The sequence below is a fragment of the Rhipicephalus microplus genome, chromosome 9 (genome assembly GCF_043290135.1).
Source record: "Rhipicephalus microplus isolate Deutch F79 chromosome 9, USDA_Rmic, whole genome shotgun sequence".
NCBI lineage: Eukaryota > Metazoa > Arthropoda > Arachnida > Ixodida > Ixodidae > Rhipicephalus > Rhipicephalus microplus.
Genome location: NC_134708.1, coordinates 9748485 through 9770150, shown reverse-complemented (window position 1 = coordinate 9770150; position 21666 = coordinate 9748485). Strand labels below are relative to the sequence as shown.

Genomic DNA, 21666 nt, shown 5'->3' with positions numbered 1-21666 from the left:
AACGATGCTGACCAAGTATGCACTGAAATTTAGGAAATGGTTTCTTCGCTTTGCGTTGTTCCAATCGCCCAGTACATGCTCGGCCGTACCTTTTTTTTTCTCAAATAGATCTCAGCGCTTCAATGAAGTTTTGTGTTCTTTCCCTTAAAAAAAAGGAAAGTTTACTTCCTCCCAAATAAATTAAAGATCCATTGTATAGTGGTCGTGCAAGAAAGTAAGCGTTAGATGCGTTTGCGAAACCGAAACCTAAATCGCACAAGAACTGATTACTTGGCGTAGTAACACATGTGCATAAGCTCCACTCACGTAGCTCTGTCTGTGCTGCCACAGAAAGTTGTTGCCGCGTTAATAGCCGTCCTCGCCCACGCCAATCTTTGAAAAATACGCCAGTCTTTGAAAAAAAATTTTTTTTGCGCATGCGGCCCAAACTACACAAAAACTGAAATCTAGCTCTAAGCTTACCAATTCTCCTAACCATTTTTGCATTTTTTGTCCTTGTCAGTTCCATGGTGTCGCCAGCCATTTCTGGTTATGAGTACTGGCAGCAGTGAGACCTATTCAATATACACGGTAAAACATTCATAGAATATCCACAGAGTGAACGATCAGTGGGGCGAACTGTCCATCCGCCCACCTGTCTGTCTGTCAGTCCCTCCGTCTGTTAGTCCGTCCGTCAACTATACGAAATCGTAAACTAAACGAAAACCACTAACGTCATTTAGTGACATTTTCAAGGACATATACACACAATGCAATCTAGTGAGCAATCCTTAAAACTAGAAGGGGCGACATACGACGACAGCAACTACTGCTACTACTACTACTACTACAGTGGAGGGAATTTACCACCCACACCCTAAGGACCTTCGCCCCTAACTAAAATGGTTGAACAGGGAGGATCTCGATAGGCCAACGTTCCGACAAGATAAAGTCTTATTAGAGTGTACACTCTAGTCTTATTGACTACGTCAGGAATAATCCTTTCGTCAAAAGGACACAAGTTGTGCATTTTGTTTAACCCCTACTAGCTTCTACTTTTTAAGTTTCGCTCCACTGAAATTCTTCCTTTCATGACAAGACCAAAGTAAGATAGCTTCGTTTTAAGGCCTTTGCTTTGAATGAACACATATTCTGAATATATTTCTTTTGCAATTAACGAAGTCAGTTTGGTAGTCGATCGATTGATTTGTGGGGTTTAACGTCCCAAAACCACCATATGATTATGAGAGACGCCGTAGTGGAGGGCTCCGGAAATTTCGACCACCTGGGGTTCTTTAACGTGCACCCAAATCTGAGCACACGGGCTTACATTTCCGCCACCATCGGAAATGCAGCCGGGATTTGAACCCGCGACCTGCGGGTCAGCAGCCGAGTACCTTAGCCACTAGACCACCGCGGCGGGGCAGTTTGGTAGTCCGTAATATTCACATATAACTCTTAATCAGCACCGGAACCCATAAGAATTTAACTTCTTTTTCTTTCATATTTCCGTGATGACAAGACTCGAGCCGTGACCATGGTCTCCAAAAAAAAAAGAAAAAAAAAAACAGGACGTCTACCAAACGAGGCTTAGAGTTGCCATTCGATAACCTAGGGTCTGCCATGGGCGTAGCATCTCCTTGACATGATGTGCGACACGGGCCGGCATATGTGAGCTCTGTACTTTACCATGATGAAAAACAAAACATTTCGAGGGGAGTGGGCCCGGCTCAGTGTGCCACCACCTACTTACGCCATAGGTGCATTCCCATTGCTACCTTCGAATGATGCGACACAACAGTGTACTACTTTTGCATAGCTGCCATCAATAAATCTTACCCACCATCAATGCATGGGGCCGTGGAGTCTGTGAAACCAACTGTCCGGTCATTGGTCCGGTTAGAGTGTACTAGAAGGATAGAACTTCTAGTACACTCTAGTCCGGTCATACTGCGGACCACTTGTTACAAGTTGACATAGCTGGCAGCATGCGGTCGACGACTGTATCCGTGTTCAATGTTGCACTCAGTGTAGGGGCAAATGTATCGCTAATTTATCAGCACGTCTACTTACATTGTAATGCACTACCATTACGGCGAATTTTGCAGGCTCCATGCCGGACAGCCAGCCCATCGCCGTTTTCTGTCTGGCACTCCAGCAATAGAGTTACAAGGTTACTCTATGCTTCAGCCATGGTGTTCTGTGCTCCAGCTGACAAGCAACAACTAAAAATTGCATAAGAACATTGAATTGACCAGGTAACTTTGAATGTTATTGCAATACTCAAAAAACGTGTACTTACATGCAGATTTTGACGCCCAGATATTATTACTATTATTATTTAAACTGCCGCCACTGACCACCGTCGTGTGATGAGGGCGCGTCCATCGCAAGCGCGGGAATGCGGCTTGTTAGCGCGGCTGCTGCTGTTGCTGGTTTCGTGTTCAGGGAAGAGTTATTCCCATAGATATCGCTCTATCGTCGCTGCGCCTGTATCTTTGCGAATCACTACAAACGTTCCCACGTAATGCCCCGTTCTTGCGACGTCCTGGGATGTCCCAACGGTGCAGGCAACTCGTCCGTTTCCTATCACGTAGTGCCGCGGGACGAACGTCGGCGATCGCAGTGGCTCGCTGCCGTGCCCATGCGAAGGCGCGAGGGACGAGCACCGCCCAAGTTAATGGTGTGCTCGGAGCACTTCTCGCCCAGCGATTACGTGTACGATCCCAGTTTGAGACAGTCGCTGGGCTGCCACCAAAGACCGGCGCTATCCCGCTCGGCTGTTCCCTCGGTCGCGCGTCTGGCGCGCAATGAGCTTGTCTTGCTACAACAAGAGATCCTTGAAGGGGTGAGTGAACTACTTTGATGTACGATCATAAAGCTGTGGTACAACGCAATCGCTCGACGCCTTCACACGAAACGAAACGTGCGATCGGAGTGCCGCCAGTACGCCACTACTGCTCCTATGATCGACTTGATGTGACGTCAGCAAACGCAACACGAAGGAATGAAGTGAAAATTTAAGGGCTCGCGTTTCCTTTTTATGCACAGTATTAATGAGAACTAACAGACGAAGCTTCCAAGAAAACTATAGGGGATTTTATTAGTCACACCGCAACTGCCTACTTAAACTACGAATGCAAATAACCTATGTTCATTTCTGTTTCACCGCCTGTTACTCCAGTTGCGACGAGAATTCCTTTCAGACACTTATCACAATTAGCGTGACATGTGTGAGATACTTGGCGGAGGTCACCTTCGACGCTTAACAAATTTATCATTATTTGCCTACGAGCACGCGCTGCTTCTGATGACAGCTAGCGAGTTTTGTTGTAATTGTCACTGCTGTTGTTGTTGTTGTTGTTGTTGTTGTTGTTGTTGTTGTTCGGACTGCATTCCGTCATATTTTGACATCACCGCATAGCTGAATGTAACCAAACAAACCACTTCACTCGAAACGAAAAAGCTGGGGGATCAACAGGCAGAAAAGTTGGCATAGACCATGGGTACCCCATGATGTAGGCATTATGCAAGGTAGAAACATACGGCTATGGTAATTACGAACATATCATCGCAATGGCTAAACTTTACACCAGAAAAAAAAAGTCTCTTTAGCAGCTGTTCCTACAGCCTCAGATTCAGCACTGTCAAAGCATTGTAGTGACTGCTGACGTCTTTTGGTTTTTATATAGGCAAGTGACACCGGTGCAAGCATCTTAAGAATTGACAGCAGTAACACACATATAGAAGAAAACACAGATGTAAGTATACAAGAAACCTTTATAACTTTTCTATCACCACAGTGATGACAGGAATTGAGAAAACACAAGCCTTGGATCAGTCAGATATAGCGGCATCACCGCTAAGAGTCATGTTGCCTGTCTGAAATAACGACTTCACTCACTAATTTCCAAAACTTACCCACCATATTGATCTTCCCACTTATTGACATGCGGCATCATGCTTTGTAAACATTCTGAGGAACTTCGCTATAAATTACTCATAGGTGGTGTATGTCTGGGTTCGACCAACATAGTCAAGAACAGCTTAACCTCGTGAGATACTTACCCACGAGGGTTCAGCATGCTGTGAGAAAGTTCAAGTGGCACAGGATTGCGCTGTAGAATTTCTGCATTGGCCTTGTGCCACGCATTTTAACTGTTGTGTGCCTTGTATCGGCTAGACATGTTTATTGAATTCCACCCAAGCAATCACTTTCTAAAAGGATGGCTTAGCAGGCTAGTTGGCATCACATCTTAGTCTACATTGCACACTGACTGGCGCAAAGGGCAGAAGAAACGGAACACAACACTGTCTTGTTTCTTATTTGCTTTGTCCCTGTCTCTGTATAGGCTGTTACCTTTTCAAGTCACCTCTACCAACTGTCTTGTGATACTGGCTATTAGGGTAGGGTATGTGGGTAACTCAATTCTTTTTTTTTTCACTGGCTAAATTCATACCTTTGATCAAAAGTTGCAAACCACAAACAGCAATGCACTACACTTGGAAACAACCAAAGAAAAAAAAAACGCTTTTCGCGGTCAAAGGACCCCACCCGGCCAATAGCGCCGCCATGTCATCGTGACATCGCGGCTGACCACTTTACGCCTAAAAGCAGCACTCGGACCCAAGATTTTATGAGTGCATTAATACTGTAAAATAGTTCCTCCGGAAGCCTTTGTTTAAAGTGAAGATAAAATATTAGCTCAATTTCTTTGATTTCTTCATTAGAATAAAATGAAGAGCCTTTGGTTTAAAGTCAGCTTGCAAGAGCGTGGTCTCACCGAAGACACTGATAGATTGTTGCGAATAGCCGAGGCACCTTTTGTTGTGAGCAAACTGTGAAGGTGGTTTACTGTGATCTCACTCACGGGGATGCCAATGGCTGGATGGGGGTCTTTTGACAACAAAAAGTTGCTTTTTTTCATGAGATGTATCTTAATACAGGTCATTTTATATGTGCAGCTTTTGACAAGTCAGGTCTGGGCTTTAGAAACATTCAGAAAATGGAAAAGTTGCTGTCATTAACCTATGAAGCTTTCTTTTCTAATAAATCAATATGCCTTCAAGTCTTCGCAACTTCGTGATACCAACATATGAATGCCAGTTTTTTTTTTTTTTTTTTTTTTCGTTTCCCGCTGTGGCGATCTCGTGGCTAAGGTACTCGGCTGCAGCCCCGCAGGTCGTGGGACCAGATCCCGGCTGCGGCGGCTGCATTTTTAATGGAGGCGATAATGCTGCGGGCTCATGTGCTCAGATTTGAGTGCACGTTAAAGAACCTCAGGTGGTCGAAATTTCCAAAGCCCTCCTCTATATGGTGGTTTTGGGACGTTAGACCCCGCATATCAATCGATCAATCACACTTTTCTTTCTTCTTTCTTTCAGGTATTGCCCTTGGTTGTCAGCCTTGTGAAGGGCAAGCCTTCGCCATCGTGGCACCAAGCTAATAAACTCATCTGTGCAGACAGCTGCGTTCTGCCTAGTCGTGTGACACCTGCAGACTTGAGAGAACTCGCGGGGCTTTCCCCACTTCGCAACTCTTATGAGAGTATCACTAGCACCACATCTACGTCATCTGAACACGTGGAGTTTAGCCCACTGGTTGGTTATTACTTCCATCATCATGTTGCACTCATTGATCAAGACCTGTCATTCGTGAAGTCATGCTATGCCACTAATATCGATGTTCAACTCTACTTAACTGTCAAAAGTAAGACATGTATTGATGAACCAACCTTAATGGTTTTCCTCAAATTTCTGTAAGCTCTAGATAAATTTTAAGGGCACGTGAATGTCAACATGGCAAAAGATAACTACAAGATTGGCTTGTGAATATGGGACGGGCCTAAGTGTAGCTTTAGACCACCAATACCTGTCATTCATATTACAAGTTCAACATATACATTTTCTCGCAGTAAATGTGTTTTGAGCTGTAAAGGGCTGGTTAGTCTGTTTAATGTTTAACATTATCATTTTTTGAACTTTTCTACATGTGAAAGTAGCTAGACGATACTTGCGGACAACTTTTATTGGCAATGAAGCGAAGGTTTTGTAGCCAAAGTAAGCATGTGCCACCGCTGAAGAATATAGTCCCACTATTGCACTTGTATTTTTTGCGTGAACATCATAAAAAACACCGTTAGTATCTACTGTAAGGAGACTCAGTATGCAGCTAGGATATATTCATAATTCCTTTACTCAAAGCAGTGTCATTTCACGTGTGAAAACATCGCACGTTTCACGTATACTTCACAGTGAAAACGGCATCTTCGGGTAAGCGCTCGTCGCCATCCAGCTATTTCGACGAATTGCTGATGGAGCTTGTGACAAATTTTACTTGCAGATGGCCGTCTAAGCAGACGTAGTAAATTGTATGCAGTGTTATTCCTGGAACTTGGTCGTCATTTAAAGCGCGTGCCGAACCGGACTACTTCACGGAATAGTACATGTGGAGTAGCTCCGCCCCCGTAGCTTTCCCTTTATTGCCAAGATTAGTTGTCAGCGAGTATAGAACCATTCTTTGCCAATCACCAGCATGCTAAATCTATGTCTCGCACCGTGCTTATGAGTATGTATCACACTGCTCTGCCAACTTGAGTGCAAACTTGCATAAATTCTATTTATGTTCATCATGGTTAAACGAAAAGCTAGGCTGTAAACCAGATTTCTTGTAGGTGCAGTTTTCAGTATTCCTTCATGTTTAAGAGCAATTTTCCAAGTGCTTGAAACATCAGCACACACACTCATTATGTTAAATTAGCCACCACAAAAAGAGATACAGTTAAACCTCTTTATAAGAGGCATGCTCTGGAGCAGCAATTCTCGTCGTTTATGAGATGTTTCTTATAAGCAGGATACCCTGTATGCATTTTTTTGCCAACCTGCATTTTACTGTGGGCACATTGATGTCCAATAATAACCATTTATCTCTTATATCAGTGACACTGTATTACTTCGTAGCTGCTAACCTGACTCTTGTAATATAACCTCGCAGCTCTGAAGCATAGTTACATTAATGTTATTCTCATCCTTCGTTTTTCAAGCTCCTTCTGAGAGAACTGTGGTGATCCTCCGAAAGTTGTAAACCAGAGTATTAAGGACATTGCTTATCCTGCAGGACATGTTGGATGTCACCCTTGTTGAAGGCCAGCCATTGTCATTGCAGTCAAAAACAAGAACAGATGACTGTTATCTCTCAACAGGAAAGACATCGGTAAGATATGAACCTTTTCTTTATCGGAGTTTCCTTTAAAGTGTTGCAGCGCATCGCTTTTTGAACATAGTTACAAAATATTGTCTATCTGTAGCAAGGGTTGTTAAGAGCACATGAGCTGAATATGATTTCATTGCATGCAGCAGCAGTTTTGTAAATTCATACCGAGAACAGCCAATGCTTTCTCTTTCGTTGTGTTATGCTGGTAACTCAGCAAATAGGAACGTAAATGGACTGCCTCGGAGACTATGTGCCATGTTGTTAGCATTGCAGTTGCTACTAAATAAGGCTGGATTCATTGTGTCATACAGACATTTATACATAGAGATTCTGGGGTAAAACTCGAAATTAAATCTTAAAGGACTTCTAAACCACTTCCAGTATTTTTGTTACACTTCAAGGAAACACACGCATTGACTTCACTACGCCATCGAGATCAGTCATGCCAAACACGGTAGCACTACGAGTTACGGGCATTTGACCAAGTAGAAACACCATACATGCTACTCTCTGGGCCCTTCTTTTTCGCCAGCACTGGTTGTGGCATCAGCACCCACACCTCACCTTGTTGGCACAATCAATAACCTGTTTGTGGGCAGCAGGTATACATGCGCACCCTACACATCCTCCTCGCATGGTGAAAAAGAGCGCACTGTGAGGAGTGACAAGTTAAGTGTAGCGAAGGAAAAAGAAAGAAATGAGCACAGGTCATATTCCAATCATCAAACAAATATAATTCCACCATTACGAAACCATTTCGAAAAAAGAAAAAAAAAGATTCTGGCGGACAGGTACGTCCACTCGAACCTCGATATAACGAAATAATGGTTATAATGTGGTAAATAAAAAATAGTCTTGAAAAAAATATAGTGTTAGGAATAAACCTTTATGACAAATTTTTGGATATAAGGAACTTATTTTCATGCAAGAGTCAGCTTTGTTATAAGAGGTTTGTGTATTCGTCGCAGACTCATACACAACTACAACACCACAACTAAGTTATGACCTCCGGGTGGGTCAGGGGCCATGTAAAATTCATGTTCTCTTCTAATTATGCAGCTGTCGTAAAGATATTAGAAAAATCAAAGTTTGGATATAATTTAGCAATGCTACTGGCTTAGTGCTTTGGGTTTTTGTGTCCCTTTAACAATTTGTGAAAAAGCTGAAATTTATGGTAACTCCTATTGAACAACTATAGGTCTTCTCTGCCAACAACAAGGAAACAGATATGCAAGCACTCTTTCCTCCGAATCATTGGAGAAGAACATGCAAGACAAGTCACCGAGGCATCGGACACAACAAGATCGTGCAGGTTACCATCCACGGCAAGAGCATTGGTCAGTACACTGGCATTGTGATACTTGTTCAGGTATTTTTCATGGCACCCATCAGAAAGTGCAGCTGCTGCATTCTTAATGGTGGCACTTTTATTTGTGATGAAAACTGAGTTACGAAAAGTTGTTTATATATAATGTATAATGAAATTAAGGCTATGAAAACTTGCGAGAAGTAGAATGGTTCAATGTTTTTGTCTCCATGTAGTGTGCGCAGTAAAACTAGAACTTGGTGAACTTGTGGAACTTTCAGGGGGACTCTTAACGCTATCCCATTAACCCTTTCGTGACCAAAGAGAAGAAAAATTTGCCTGAATCCCCAATAACTTTCTCCTCCCAAATTGTAGAACTTTTTTTTTCCTAAATAAAACGATACCATTGCTTCACGATACCATTGCTTCAATTCACTAATCGCTTAGAAAAAGATAACTCGATACTGCCTACACTGCATGGAAATACAATGAAAAGTCTAGATAAAATGAAAGCCGAGACATAAATGTCCCAACGTGGACAAGTTTGGAAATCTAGCGTCAAGAAACACAAATATGACGAGTATTGTCTGCCTTGTTTTTGCGTGGGACCGATGTCTGTTGATGACAAGTATAGTCGTCATCAGTCATTTTGTTCGAATATCTCATAACAACTGTACTTGTCGATGGTTGCGAAAAGGTTAGAGCTTGTTTCGCGGAAATTCCTGTGTCGACGGCGGTGATGTCTTTCGTTGTGAGTGAAAAAGCGCCGTTGGCTGTGAACCGAAATATGAGGCAGATGTGCAAATAAAGATAGGAGATGGAGGTCGTTTGCACTTCGGCTTTCCTTGTGGCATTGCTTGGGCCTCCGCCGAGAAGCATAGGCAGGCTAACGGTTAGTAAGGTGGTAGTGTGGGTGTGGATATCACTACCATTTTCCACTCTCAAAAATGAAGCTCAAGGCCCCCCCGCCTTTTTTTTTTTTTTTGTCGTCTTGAAACAAAACCACCATGCACTTTCAAGCACTTCCGCCACGGTAGAAAAAATTTTCAAATGTTCAATAATTTACATCACTACAGTGCCAATAAAGTACTCTGCAGTAGCGTTCATGAAGTGTGCCTTACTTGAAAGAACAACAAAAAGAAAAACAAGGCAGTTCACGTTTGATTTCTGTATTCTTTCAAAATTTGATGCACCTGTATATGTTCACTTTCATTTCGATCTGTGAACTGGATGCAGCCGCTGTAGTACCTTGTTTATGTGATTGCCTGCCATAGCAATTTAGTGGCTAAGGCATTCAGCTGCTAAGCTGTAACATGGTCCATTTTCCAGTCATGTTGGCAGCATATGAATGAATATGAAATTCAATAATGATAATGTGTTGGGTGCATGCCAAAGAATTCCTGGTGGTCGAAATGCGTCCATAGTTGCCTTCTATAATGTGCCCCACATGTAATGGTATCATGGTGTGGGCGTGCAAAACTGGGTCAGTCTTTAAAGGGTGTGCTTCTTTGATATTCGTGGGTATTATTCCGTATATTATGACATCACTTTTTTTGCAGGAACTCAGGTGAATATGACGATGAAGGGGGTTATGAGCGAAGGTCTGCAGGCTGATATTGGAGATGCACCATTGTCAACATCTACGTCAACTCAAACTTAGTAATGCAGCTTTGAAGAGGAGGGAACCAACAGTGTTAATGTAACACCCTGGAAATCGGAAGTCAGGCATATACAACTAGGCTGCAACACAAGACAGATAATTTAGATTGCTCTGCCGGTGTCACTACTGGATGCCAGGTAATTACGCTTCATGGTTTTGTAGATATTGATAAAGACGGCAGACTTCTGGGCACTCATGCATTGAATTATTCAGTTCAGACTTCTTGGCAGGGCAAGTTGTTCGCATGTAGAAAGCAACATTACGATAAGACTCCTTAATTGAATTTCACTCCTAGTACTTGTAACATTGATTTCAGTGCAACAAGATTCCATGGCATTCTCTGTATTATAGGGCAGCCTCATATGCATAAATTTCTGATCGTTGTCAGCTCATGCATTCGATCATTTGAAAGTCAAGGTAATCTTACTTCACCTTAAAAAATTATAGTGTTTGCGAGATCCATGGTGTTAAACGACTGAAAATGCTATGGTGCTGTTGCTGGTGATTTAACACCGTAAAAAATACTAACACCTATGAATGTATGTTAATAGTTCCTCTGATTGCTTCATGACTATGTGAGCCCAGTGTTATCCTGTGTACAAGCAGTTTCAGTTTGGCAAAAATCTGTCTCATTCTGGTGCACGAACGTGGCAACATGCACCGTCTTTGTGGCACCTGGCTGCATGTCAACAAACGTAGCATGCGAAAACATCCCTATACATAGGTGCACAGTATATAAGTACAGATGTGCAAAATTAAACAATCTGAGATCAACAACCATGATGCCTTTTTAAATATTGTGTTGCTTTGAAAAGCTTAGCTGGGCTTATGACGCAAGCGTGGCACAATGTCATCACACCATGAAATTTTCACCCGAACCTCAAGAGGTGCCTTTTGGATGAAAGAGTAGAGTGGATAAGACAATAAACGGGGATCACCGATACGTTCCTGTCCAGATTAAAAGACAAATGAAGTTTAGCAGGTCACATTACTGGAGGAGTATTAAATTGGATGTCCATTAAGTGTAAATCAAAGGGTGTGAAAGAAAAGCAGATGCAGTCGGAAAAGGTAGGGTGGTGTGATTGAAATTTGATATATCCAGGCATAGAATTAAGTGGGGCGATTCAAAATTGGCAATTAAAGGTCACTTGACTGGCAGTGGACAAATTAGCAGAATGCTGATGATTAATGCTTGTTTCTTGCTTGCCATATCTTCAGTGCACTAAAAATGCCTGTGGGTCAAACTGTTTCAGGCTGGTATGCGGATTGCAGCATGAATCAGAATTGCCAGCGGCTAATTAGCTTCCCACTAAAGCAAAGGCGGTATCAGCCGCAGCCACTCTGCAATGCTCCCCGGACTGCATGAAGTGCTGCTAGCTCCATCATTGTGACAACTCTCATGGACCATCGGAAAGCCTATCTTCTTCATATAGCAAGTATGGAAAGGTTTGCAGCTCTCCTGTGTTGTGTTTACACCAAAAAGACCAAATGTGCTGGAGGTGTAGAATTTTGTAGCTGAATTAGACTGCACTTATCTTAGGGGAATAATCCCCATAGGGTTTGCCTATGCGACTTCTGTTGCTGATTATGAGGACTGTACCTGGAGGCCATTCATAACTTTATAACCTTGCCCTCTGATGTTAAACAACGAGTTTGGAGCTAATAGTCGCAGTTTAACAAGACTGCCTTTACAGTGTCCTGTTGCTTTTTCAGCACTACTGTCCAGACAATGGAATTTTCATCAGGTGTTCAAGTTGGTGCAAAACAATAGTATGTGCGACACCACCACATGGGCTGCACAAATGGTGGATTGAAGACAGCTGGTCATTTATACAAGTGTGGCAGGATTGGCATTGTTAATAAATTGAACACTGTCACCTAGGGAATGATGGAAACCTTAGAAAAGATGCGTGCGTGCGTGTGTGTGTGATAGAGAAAAAATAAAGCTGGTGCGAGAATGAGAGAATAAAGTGAGATTACTTTTTTTTGTTCTCAGACTTCTATTTAACTCATGGTTTTAATTATTTCGAGCTGACAGAGGTGGAGGGCATCCCCTATTGATTCATATCGTTACATGGCAAAGGATCATCACAAACAGGGCCTGTATCTTCATGGCATATTTGTTGGGCCTAACAGAGTGCTCTAACAGTGCTACTAAAGCTGTGTAATGAAGCTTGAAAGCGCTATTATAGGAATAGACGGATTTGACAACAGCAGTTACGCCTTGCTATTAACAAGTGGAGCAATCATATTTCTCGCTTCACCCCAGTTTTCATCTAGCGCAACCTTTGAAAATTCTGAAACAAACAACTAGGCATGCATACCTGCCAACCTAGGGACTTCTGAAATCAGGAAATTGGCTACAGGGGACAGAAAAAAATTGTTTCAGGTGACATCTGTAATTGGTTCGAAAGATTGTCTTTATCTCTAATCATCACTTCAAAAGGTCCCTGCAAAAACATTTTTGAACACCACAACAAAATTAGTGTTAATCTCAAACGTCCGCTTTGAAAGACAACACTTTTTGATCATACTCAGAATCCAGTGCATATAATTTGTTGATGCTCTCGTGAACATGCCAGACAAGTATAGCACAGCACATAGTTCACAGTCATTTCACGGACAGCCAGAAAACAGCTCGCTCTCATTTTGGCAATATGAAACTGACACTTCCAATGGCCGATTTAATGATCGTGAATGCATTCTCGGTCGAATTTATATTGGTATTTTCAAGTTCAATAAAAAAACGAATAAAAGTTTGTCTCGATTCAAAAACACCTTTCTAGTAATACTTTCCTTTTCAATCAATGATTGTCTGCTTATTTTGTTTCTTCTCATGTTCATATGAGGTGGTACGCAGCTTAGCCTGTGCTATTATAGACTACCGGCCTGAGTGGGTTGCTTGCCTCATAGTGAACACACTACCACAGTGCTTATCAATTCACATCAGGTCTAAACCCACCAGCACCCTGGCCAGTGCATACTTTTTCTCTATTATGCACCTCACAAGCCTTGGCAGACATCGCTTGGTGATTAGCTAATTGAAACTGCTTCAACATGCAAAATGCACTGCCTGGGTTACACTCCTATTAGTTAGTCAACCTAAGTGAAGTTCTAGTGAGCACCAGGTACTCGCAAAGCTTGGCCATATAGTAATAGAATAACTGTTGTGTGTTGGTGGCAATAGTGTTGTGCTGCATAGGCATCGTGGGCACATTGGCTGCTGCGGCAGTGGTCTTACGATACTCTTGATTCAGTATGGTATTTTTTTTTGGAATTGGATTGAAGCAGTTTATTGGGAGGTTTATTGCCGTGATCGTACAATAGGGAAGACAGATCGCAAATTGGTCGACTCCTGAGCAAATCGAGAATTGGCAGGTACGGGAAGCCATCTGTGGATTGCTGTCAAGAATTCATGCATGTTGTGCTTTGCTGGCTCAATTGCAACTCTGCATGTTGTGCTCATTGCTATGGTTTTGCTTACCAAAACCATGACAGGATTATCGGCCAACCGTATGCCAGTGAGGGACTCCAGTATGTTTCACCAACTGAGGTTCTTTTACGTGCACCGACACAGCGAAGTAGCGCACAAGCCTCGTGCACTTCCCCTTTCTGAACATTGTACCCAGTATACAAAATGTGGTATTGATATTACACACACAAAAAATGACACTATGATTCCAGGAATGAAGCAGCTGGCTAGCAGCAGGATGTCAAAGTATGCAAATACATAATCTGCTTAGTAAAAAAAGACTTTACACAGAGGTAACAAGAATAGCGTGAATGAAGCAGTCGATCTACCTGGGCAGAAAAAAAATCTGCATTACGGTAAGTCATTTCTGCGGCACCTGTTCTCAGCATCTCGCTCGTTCCTTTTCGCAACAGTACAGTGGCAATTGAAACCCTTTACTACAGACACCAATGTAATATACAAATGGGTATAAAAGGGGCACCAGTGTGCCTATATTGAAATACAGGGTTGGACATAAAATGCATATGTGACTCCCTGCTTATAAGAGTCACCTCATATAAAAGACAAGAATTGCTGTCTGGTGCGTGTCTGTTGTAAAAAGGTTCAACATTTCTGTCCACTGATGACCCTACCACACTTTTCAGTAGTGCCCCAATCCAGAAGAGCCTTGGAATAGAGAACCACTTTCCATTAGCATGTGAACACAAATGGTTTTCCAAAACTTTTTATTTGTGCACAGCACATGGTTCCCACAATAATTTTCACAACATACACACACACCTAAACAAAAACATAAAAGCTATAAACAAGATCTCAACAGGGGTGCAAAACTGGCAGCACAAAAAATTTTGCTCGTTGCAGCACTTGAGAAAGATGAATGAAGGACGACGCTGTTTGCACAACTCAGTCGTACTTCTTGCTGGTGCTTGGCTTCTCAGAGGGAGCCACATTTCCCAGCAGCTCTTCTTCTACATTTTTCATGGCCCACTGGTGCTCGCAAATCTCGAGGGCTTCCCACTCGGCCTGCGAACAAAATTGCATGGCTGGATTTAGAGGATCTGAAGCACCTGGCGAACAGGCGGGGCAGTGGCAAACACACTCCAGTGCAAGAACCCTTTACAAAGGTCATTATGATCGACTAGTATCTATAATGTGTGAAACTTGCATAATTTGATGACAAGGTTGGCTTGGTGATGTGCTTATGGTGGCAAAATGCTACGAAGAACACAGTTTAACAGAATGAATGCAAAATTTGACAGGTTTATCGTTCATTGCATAGTCTTTAGTGTAGTGTAGTTCTTTATAGTGTGTTCTCAGTAGCATTTCACTACCATAATCACATTGCCAAGCAACATGAACCCTTTCATCGCATTACTCATGGCAAGGGTCAAAAGGGAACAGTTAAGGAAGTACTGACTCCAGCTTTCTCAAAGTTGAGTTTACTGCGTCATACAAACCTCCTGTAAATAGAGAACACTCAGAGAAAGTGTGAAGCTGGATAAATGCTCACAGAAGATATCGTCATGACATGGAAGTCAACTTTGACATGGTGCACCAGTCAAGTACAATGGAAAGCACATTCTACTGCACCTACACATACTTGACACTAGGGTGGCATTAGGCTATAGTGTAAAGTCTGGTTACTTCACTTGCCAGTATGGCTAGTTGTGTGATGGCCACTTGTGCATCACCAACGCAGCCTCGAAGCAGACGAGGAAATATCCCAGACAATTCGAGTGTGCTCGTGACACGAAGCTCATACTATCATATCGTGGTATCAGGCTACAGTAAAAAATGAAAGTAGCTTTTAAATTAATGCTGTCATTACTTTTTCAGGGTGCCCTCACGTTTAACAGAACATTTCCTAGGCTCTTAAAAACTGGGTCTGTAAACTAAAACAGAAAATAATGGCAACTAAAATTTATGTGTAAATACCCCTTCAAATCAAGTAGAATGCATTATAGTGCACTTTACAGCAGTTAATTACGGTTACAGTGTAAATACTTATCTAACTTTTGTAAAGTCAGTCATGCTATATTTCTTCAAAAAACCAAATTCAACAACCACTCAAAATACACGTGATAATGATTTGCTAGCAGTGAGCATTTCTAACATGGTAAAAAAATTTGTTTCAAGTTCCTGTCAAAATGCCGCACACCTGAACGTCTTGAACTCGGCAATGCCTTCACGAAAATGAGCAAGTTCAGCAAAATATTTCAAACAGAAGCAATGTAAAGTAAATTTAGGCAATGATGCATGATTTAACATTAGCTCAGTGTTCACGGCCTTTTCCTTGCTACCAGTGCACAGAAAGAGCATAAGTAAGTTGTGTCTACAAAGGAGAACGCCACGTCGCAAACACATGAACTAAGGTTGCTCACACCTATACCAGGGTCACGTGGTGTAAAATACAGTCGGGCCATTTCCTTCACCCCTCTAGTTTTGTTCATGCTGCATCGCTCCACCCCAGTACATCGGTGATAACACACCGACTTGCACACCTCCTACTTACTTTGCACTAAACTAAATCACGTGCATCCTTGTGCTTACCTTGAAAGCCTGCTTGGGGTCTGGAGGCATTGCTAGTGCAGGACCAGACATCTGGTCCTGCATCACTCTAGTCTGGTCCGCAGCTATAAAACAGACATGCGAGAAACGTATGAAATTACAGTCGTCTCCCAAGAGGCCTGTGCCGAGGTCCATCCCTAAGCGTTCACTTGCCTCATCTTGAGTATTGGATTCATGCACTGATATCGACATCTAAATACTGCACGCTGATACCGAACTCAGAGTTTTCAGAATCTACAGCACCTCCAGCAGTAGTTGCGGAAAAGGTGCGACTGCAATACTACAAGTAACATTTACCGTAATTACTCGAATCTAACGCGCACCTTTTTTCCGGTTAAGTGAGTTCATAAATCGCATGCGCGTTAGAATCGAGAACGAACAAAAAAATTACGGTCAATCTATTGCCATCGGCAAATCCAAAATGGCCGCCCCCTATGTGCGTCGGCATGGCACGTCGGCCATTTCTGCCTGTGTGTTTCCCATGTGCGGCACTTCGTACGAGTGCTGAGGAGTTCGTCATCTAGTAGTGCATTAGAATCGACGGCGTGGAAGGGCCGACTCCAAAAACTCGAGTGCACCACGATGCCGCTTTTTAAAGAAAAGTCATCGCGTGTGCAGAAACGGACGGAAATCGGGCCGCATCGCGGTCGTTCGGAGTTCTTGAAACGTGCGTGCTGGACTGGCGGAAACAGAAGCAGAAGATTGTCGACAGCAAAGCTTCACGCAAAGGCTTCAGTGGACCACAGCAGGGTCAGTTTCCGCAAGTTAAAGAGCTGCGAGCTGCTCGGCGAGTGTGTGCATGAGCAGCGAGCGGCACAGCGGCCCGTGACGACAGAACTGCTCCAAGTGCGAGCTATGCAATTAGCCTTGATTGATTGATTTGTGGGGTTTAACGTCCGAAAAACCACCATATGATTATGAGAGACGCCGTAGTGGAGGGCTCCGGAAATTTCGACCACCTGGGGTTCTTTAACGTGCACCCAAATCTGAGTACACAGGCCTACAACATTTCCGCCTCCATCGGAAATGCAGCCGCCGCAGCTGGGATTCGAGCCCGCGACCTGCGGGTCAGCAGCCGAGTACCTTAGCCACTAGACCACCACAGCGGGGCTATGCAATTAGCCTTAGAAAAAGGTCTAATGCGAAGCCAGTTGAAAGCGAGCAGGTGCTGGCTAACTAACTTTATGAAGAGGAAAGGCTTTTTCCCTCCGAAGGGGAACGGGCATATGCGAAAAGTTTTACGGAGGAGTACGATGAAAAGTTTCACAGTTTTCAGAGGTTCGTCCTAAACTTGCGGCACAAGAACGGCTACCTGCTTGGGCAAATCGGGAATGCCGATCAGACGCCTCTTTACTTCGACATGCCTGGCACCACAACCGTCGAGAAGAAGGGGGCGAAGCAAGTTCGCATGCTGACATCGAGCCACGGTAAAACAAGAGTGACGGCAATGCTCCGTTGCACGTCAGATAGGCACAAGTTTCCCCCGTACCTCATATTTAAACGGAAGATGCTCCCGAAATGAGTCGTTTTTTCGAGTGGTGTGATCGTGCGGGCCAGCGAGAAAACTGGGTGCGCGTTGCAATCGATGTCTTACTTTTTTTTTTTTTTTCGCAGTGGAAATTGGGTGCGCGTTACAATCGAGGGCGCGGTAGAATCGAGTAAATACGGTATCATTTGCTTCTTCTTCCCAGTTTCGTACTTGCCATTTCTCAAGTGCATTGCACTGTTTTGCAACACAAGTGCAGAAAAATAAACAATTGTGCTAAAGTGGTGGTGAAATCTGCTCACCGTTGTTCTCTCCCAGCACTAAGGCGTAGATGCTACGCAGCCCAAAGACATTCAGAAAGTACCACGATGCTGAGCTGACCCTGCACAGAAAATATTAGTATATGATGATCGTTGCTGTCCACAAGTACCACTACAAACTTCCAAGGGAACAGCCATACTGCAATTACGCCATGCACAAGACGCTTAGACAAAGCAGAGAAAAACACTGACCACGAGGCATCCAGTGACATGAGCTCAATGCCACGCTGCAACATGGGCTTGAAGCGTAGGGTCAACGGGAACGGAACCTTTGCTGCAATGAAATCGCCACCAACTCTGAGTAAATCTGGACCCTTTAGTCAATTTCTAGTCTTGCTGGCTTTTTTCAGTTGGCTCTGAGATATATGAGGCACTTATGAACTTTATGGGCAGTACCAGCACACAAACTCACGGGACGAAGAGAAGAGACACAAACAAGCGCTTCTCAAGAGAGATCAGGTGCTCCAGCTAGCGAGTTCCAACATTATAACGATTGGCCAGATGACAGATCAGCGTGTCATCATTTTTCACTTTAAAACTTGAGTACCAGCAAGAGCTAACTGAGGCAAATGAAGACTCCTGGGAACGCCTATGATTGTGCATCCGTTCAAGGATATGAGAGACACCACCACTTCGGTCAACGGCCCGTTTCACAAAATGCCACATGAATACAGACCTTGAACCTTCAAAGTGAGAAATAAATATGTCATGAAAGAAGCTGACAATGTAGGGCATTGAACATTGCTTCACTTCACTTAGGCTGTCTTCACATTATTTTCATGTATTAGATCCACTTTTCACCTAGTCATGTTCACAGCTAAGCCATCAGAGCTTCGACTTCAAAATGTTGGCTGCAGCAGCAACAAAGCACCAACACTGAGCACTTTTAAGGCCACAACACCCTGGGTAAGCTACCTGGAAACTTGAATTGCTGCTGTAAAGACCTGTACAGTATCCCTACATCATCCGCTAAGGAAACCAACACTACATATATTGAGTGGTTGCAGTGAACTTGAGACAAGCAGAAGAAAAAAGACACACAAGGATAGCAATTTCTATGCATCTTTCTTCATACATCCCAAGTTTGAGCAACCCAACTGCCAACTCAACTTAATGTTGCTGCTACTCAACTCATCTGTTTGCGAACTAGCTCAGATGAAAGCCATTACACACTTGGCTCTTCCACAAGAAGCCTACATGTAAATCAAACAGAACATTTCACAGCTTCATCGCTGGAGCACGACGTCTGTGATGAAGTCACCTAGGGACAAATGCCAGGTATAAGACTTATACTTGTAACAAATCCAGAGAAGGTCCAGTTGATCCAGCCACCAATGACAATCATGGGCAGGACGTTGGTAAGATTTCCCTTGAGCATGTCGGTCATCATGGAGGGGTCAGTCATGGGGTTCTGCATGACGGGCGTTCGCTTCTGCGTCTTAAAGTAACCGGTCTCCTCATTGTTGAAGAAGTTCTTGCGCATTAGGAAACTCTGCACAGGAGGCAGATGACAAAAATTGCATGCTACAGTTTACTACCTTAAAAAAAAGAAACCACACACTCACAATATTTGCACCGGCGAGTTTAAATGTGAAAAGAGCAACAAGATGCCCAAACTAGGCCACAGAATACATCCGGTAAGCTGATCTTTAGCAACAGTTCTAAGGTGTTTTCTTCAGGCAACAAGCCCACAAAACTTTTTTGAAAAGCCACATTCCATTATCGATGGGACTATGCTTTCGATGTAACAAGCTTTGAGAAAGTACAGCGCTCAGAAAACTGCATTGACTTTTTCTGCAGGGAGTGATCTTGAGCCAATGTTAATATGAAATCTTCAAATTTAAATGAATCATGCACATCGCACCTGTGGCACAAAATCAAAATGAAAGACCGACCTTGTTTATCACACCCATTTGAAGTTTTCTTTCAATCAAAGTAGTGGAAATTTCCTGTATTTACTGTTATACCGTATTTTTGCAACACTTAATCAGCCAAGTGCCACGTAGTGAAATTTCAATTGTTACCCAGCCTTATCGGGAATGCATATCTTCACAGCGAGCGGCTCCTTTTTACAGCTTGCTCAAGTGAGACCATCACAACTGTGAAATTCAATCCGAATTGGGCCTTAATTGCAACAAAAGCTGCACCATGTGCAAGTAGAATCCCATTAAGTACGTGCTTTCACAGAGTATACGCTAGAGAAGATCATGAAAAGCTAAGCTGCACACACCAAGCATGCTACACGAAGCAAGCGGAGACGGTAATAAACCAGAGCAGAGAATGACCGTAATCACCGTACCTGCTTAGGAATGTACTTTCCATTTTCTCGAAGGTATCTACTACGAATGAGTGCTTGACTGAAAAAAAAAAAAGCGCGAGCACACTTGTGAAACACTAAACTGCAAAAAAGGTAAGAAAAAGCCTATGAAACAATTTCATTCGTTTTAGAAACGACGTGAGAAAAAAGGAGGAAAAAGCATGTTCTGATTCACTCTTTCAGGAAAACCCACAGATAGAATTGAAAGTAGCTTGAAAGTTGAAGTTAACCAGGAATAAAACAATCTTTTTGGAAATATAAAAAAACGTCCTCTTTTGCTGTTCCGCTTATCCGCAATATAATTCGGCATGCATTTGGTCATTTTGTTAGCGACAAATACACCTATTGTTCATAGCGGAGTGTATGGAACAATATCTTGAAGCGCGAGAACATGCCTTCAGCGATTTAACATTTTATTTTTTTTTTCGAAGCCGCATTTCGTTCTTTCTAAACTTGATCATCTAAACCGCGAAATTCCTAACGAAATATGGCCGAATTCGGGGCCGCAATTCTGTGAGGCCTCAGTTGTTACGGGTTTAACAGACAAGTTATCGCACCTGCTGAGAACTTGAAGGTACTTTATGTTTACTCAAGTTAAACGTTCTTCAATTGAAGCATTCATTTCTGGCGCTGACCTTAAAAGCACATCCTGGACATTGGGTTTCTGTTTGCATGAACCTCGGTTCACGTATACAACTTGCGTAGCTGTTCTACGCACTTTTTCTGAGCTTATGAGAAAAAAATCTACATAATGAAGCACGCAGCAATACGGTGTTTTAAAATTACGTTCTAAAGTAAAAAAATTTCAACGATAAATGGTCCGCGAACTAGGTTGCGGTAACCTAGCAAGCCAGCGACGGTACGCTTATCGACTTTCTGAGCGCGTTCCTCACCTATCCTGGACTTGTTGCAGCTCCACTTTCTTGGTCGAGGAAATGAGAATGGACACGTAGTGTCTCACTATGCCAATGAGAAAAGTAATTACTACGATAGGAAGGAAAACCCATATCCTAATATCGGGATCGAGCAACAACTCCGCCATGCCTGAAATTTTTAACTGCCGATGTCGAGCGCGATCCTGTTGCCCAATTAAATTTAGAACACACGAAACTACCACAACAATAACCAAAAAAAAGTTCGTGTAGACAAAAAATAATAAACTGTTTTGACAAAAAGTTTTAGGTGTTTTAATAATAAACACAAATGCATAGGTTAGTTTTATGCTTGAGCCTCTCGAGCTTTATGTGTGCTAAAACAAATTTGAAGGCGATAAACATATAGCAGCCGGGCAACACTGGCTTTGCTTTTGTCGTTTTGTGTTGTTCTTGGCATTGACGTCGCGCAC

The 21666-nt window shown here is 43.0% G+C and overlaps 2 protein-coding genes across 3 annotated transcripts; one reads left to right on the top strand and one right to left on the bottom strand.

The window, feature by feature from the left end:
* The first annotated feature begins 2373 nt into the window (after positions 1 to 2373).
* On the top strand, positions 2374 to 12166 carry LOC119163459 (uncharacterized). Of its 2 annotated transcripts, XM_075873094.1 has the most exons (8): positions 2374 to 2827; positions 3672 to 3740; positions 5365 to 5580; positions 7097 to 7192; positions 8391 to 8529; positions 10058 to 10295; positions 11412 to 11604; positions 11872 to 12166. In XM_075873094.1, exons 1-6 carry the CDS (start codon positions 2507 to 2509, stop codon positions 10156 to 10158), a joined length of 942 nt encoding a protein of 313 aa, XP_075729209.1. In that variant the 5' UTR covers positions 2374 to 2506; the 3' UTR covers positions 10159 to 10295; positions 11412 to 11604; positions 11872 to 12166. The 2 variants fall into 2 exon arrangements, with proteins under 2 accessions (XP_075729209.1, XP_075729210.1); XM_075873095.1 differs by lacking the exon at positions 3672 to 3740.
* A 2172-nt stretch (positions 12167 to 14338) lies between these two features.
* Positions 14339 to 21397, bottom strand: EMC3 (ER membrane protein complex subunit 3). The gene is made up of 7 exons (XM_037415463.2): positions 21215 to 21397; positions 20304 to 20361; positions 19298 to 19496; positions 18197 to 18278; positions 17987 to 18066; positions 16181 to 16263; positions 14339 to 14653 (listed from the first exon to the last, which is right to left on the bottom strand). Exons 1-7 carry the CDS (start codon positions 21361 to 21363, stop codon positions 14534 to 14536), a joined length of 771 nt encoding a protein of 256 aa, XP_037271360.1. The 5' UTR covers positions 21364 to 21397; the 3' UTR covers positions 14339 to 14533.
* Positions 21398 to 21666: the final 269 nt, after the last annotated feature.

Excerpts from the sequence above, each read along its gene's own strand:
- EMC3 (XM_037415463.2), bottom strand. The coding sequence starts at position 21,363 with ATGGCGGAGTTGTTGCTCGATCCCGATATTAGGATATGGGTTTTCCTT. Across the intron at positions 18,279-19,297 it reads CTTCTCTGGATTTGTTACAA|CAAAGGTTCCGTTCCCGTTG; the intron begins GTATAAGTCTTA and ends ATTTCATTGCAG. Across the intron at positions 16,264-17,986 it reads AGTGCTGGGAGAGAACAACG|CTGCGGACCAGACTAGAGTG; the intron begins GTGAGCAGATTT and ends TCTGTTTTATAG.
- LOC119163459 (XM_075873094.1), top strand. The coding sequence starts at position 2,507 with ATGCCCCGTTCTTGCGACGTCCTGGGATGTCCCAACGGTGCAGGCAAC. Across the intron at positions 2,828-3,671 it reads AACAAGAGATCCTTGAAGGG|GCAAGTGACACCGGTGCAAG; the intron begins GTGAGTGAACTA and ends GTTTTTATATAG. Across the intron at positions 8,530-10,057 it reads CATCCACGGCAAGAGCATTG|GAACTCAGGTGAATATGACG; the intron begins GTCAGTACACTG and ends CTTTTTTTGCAG.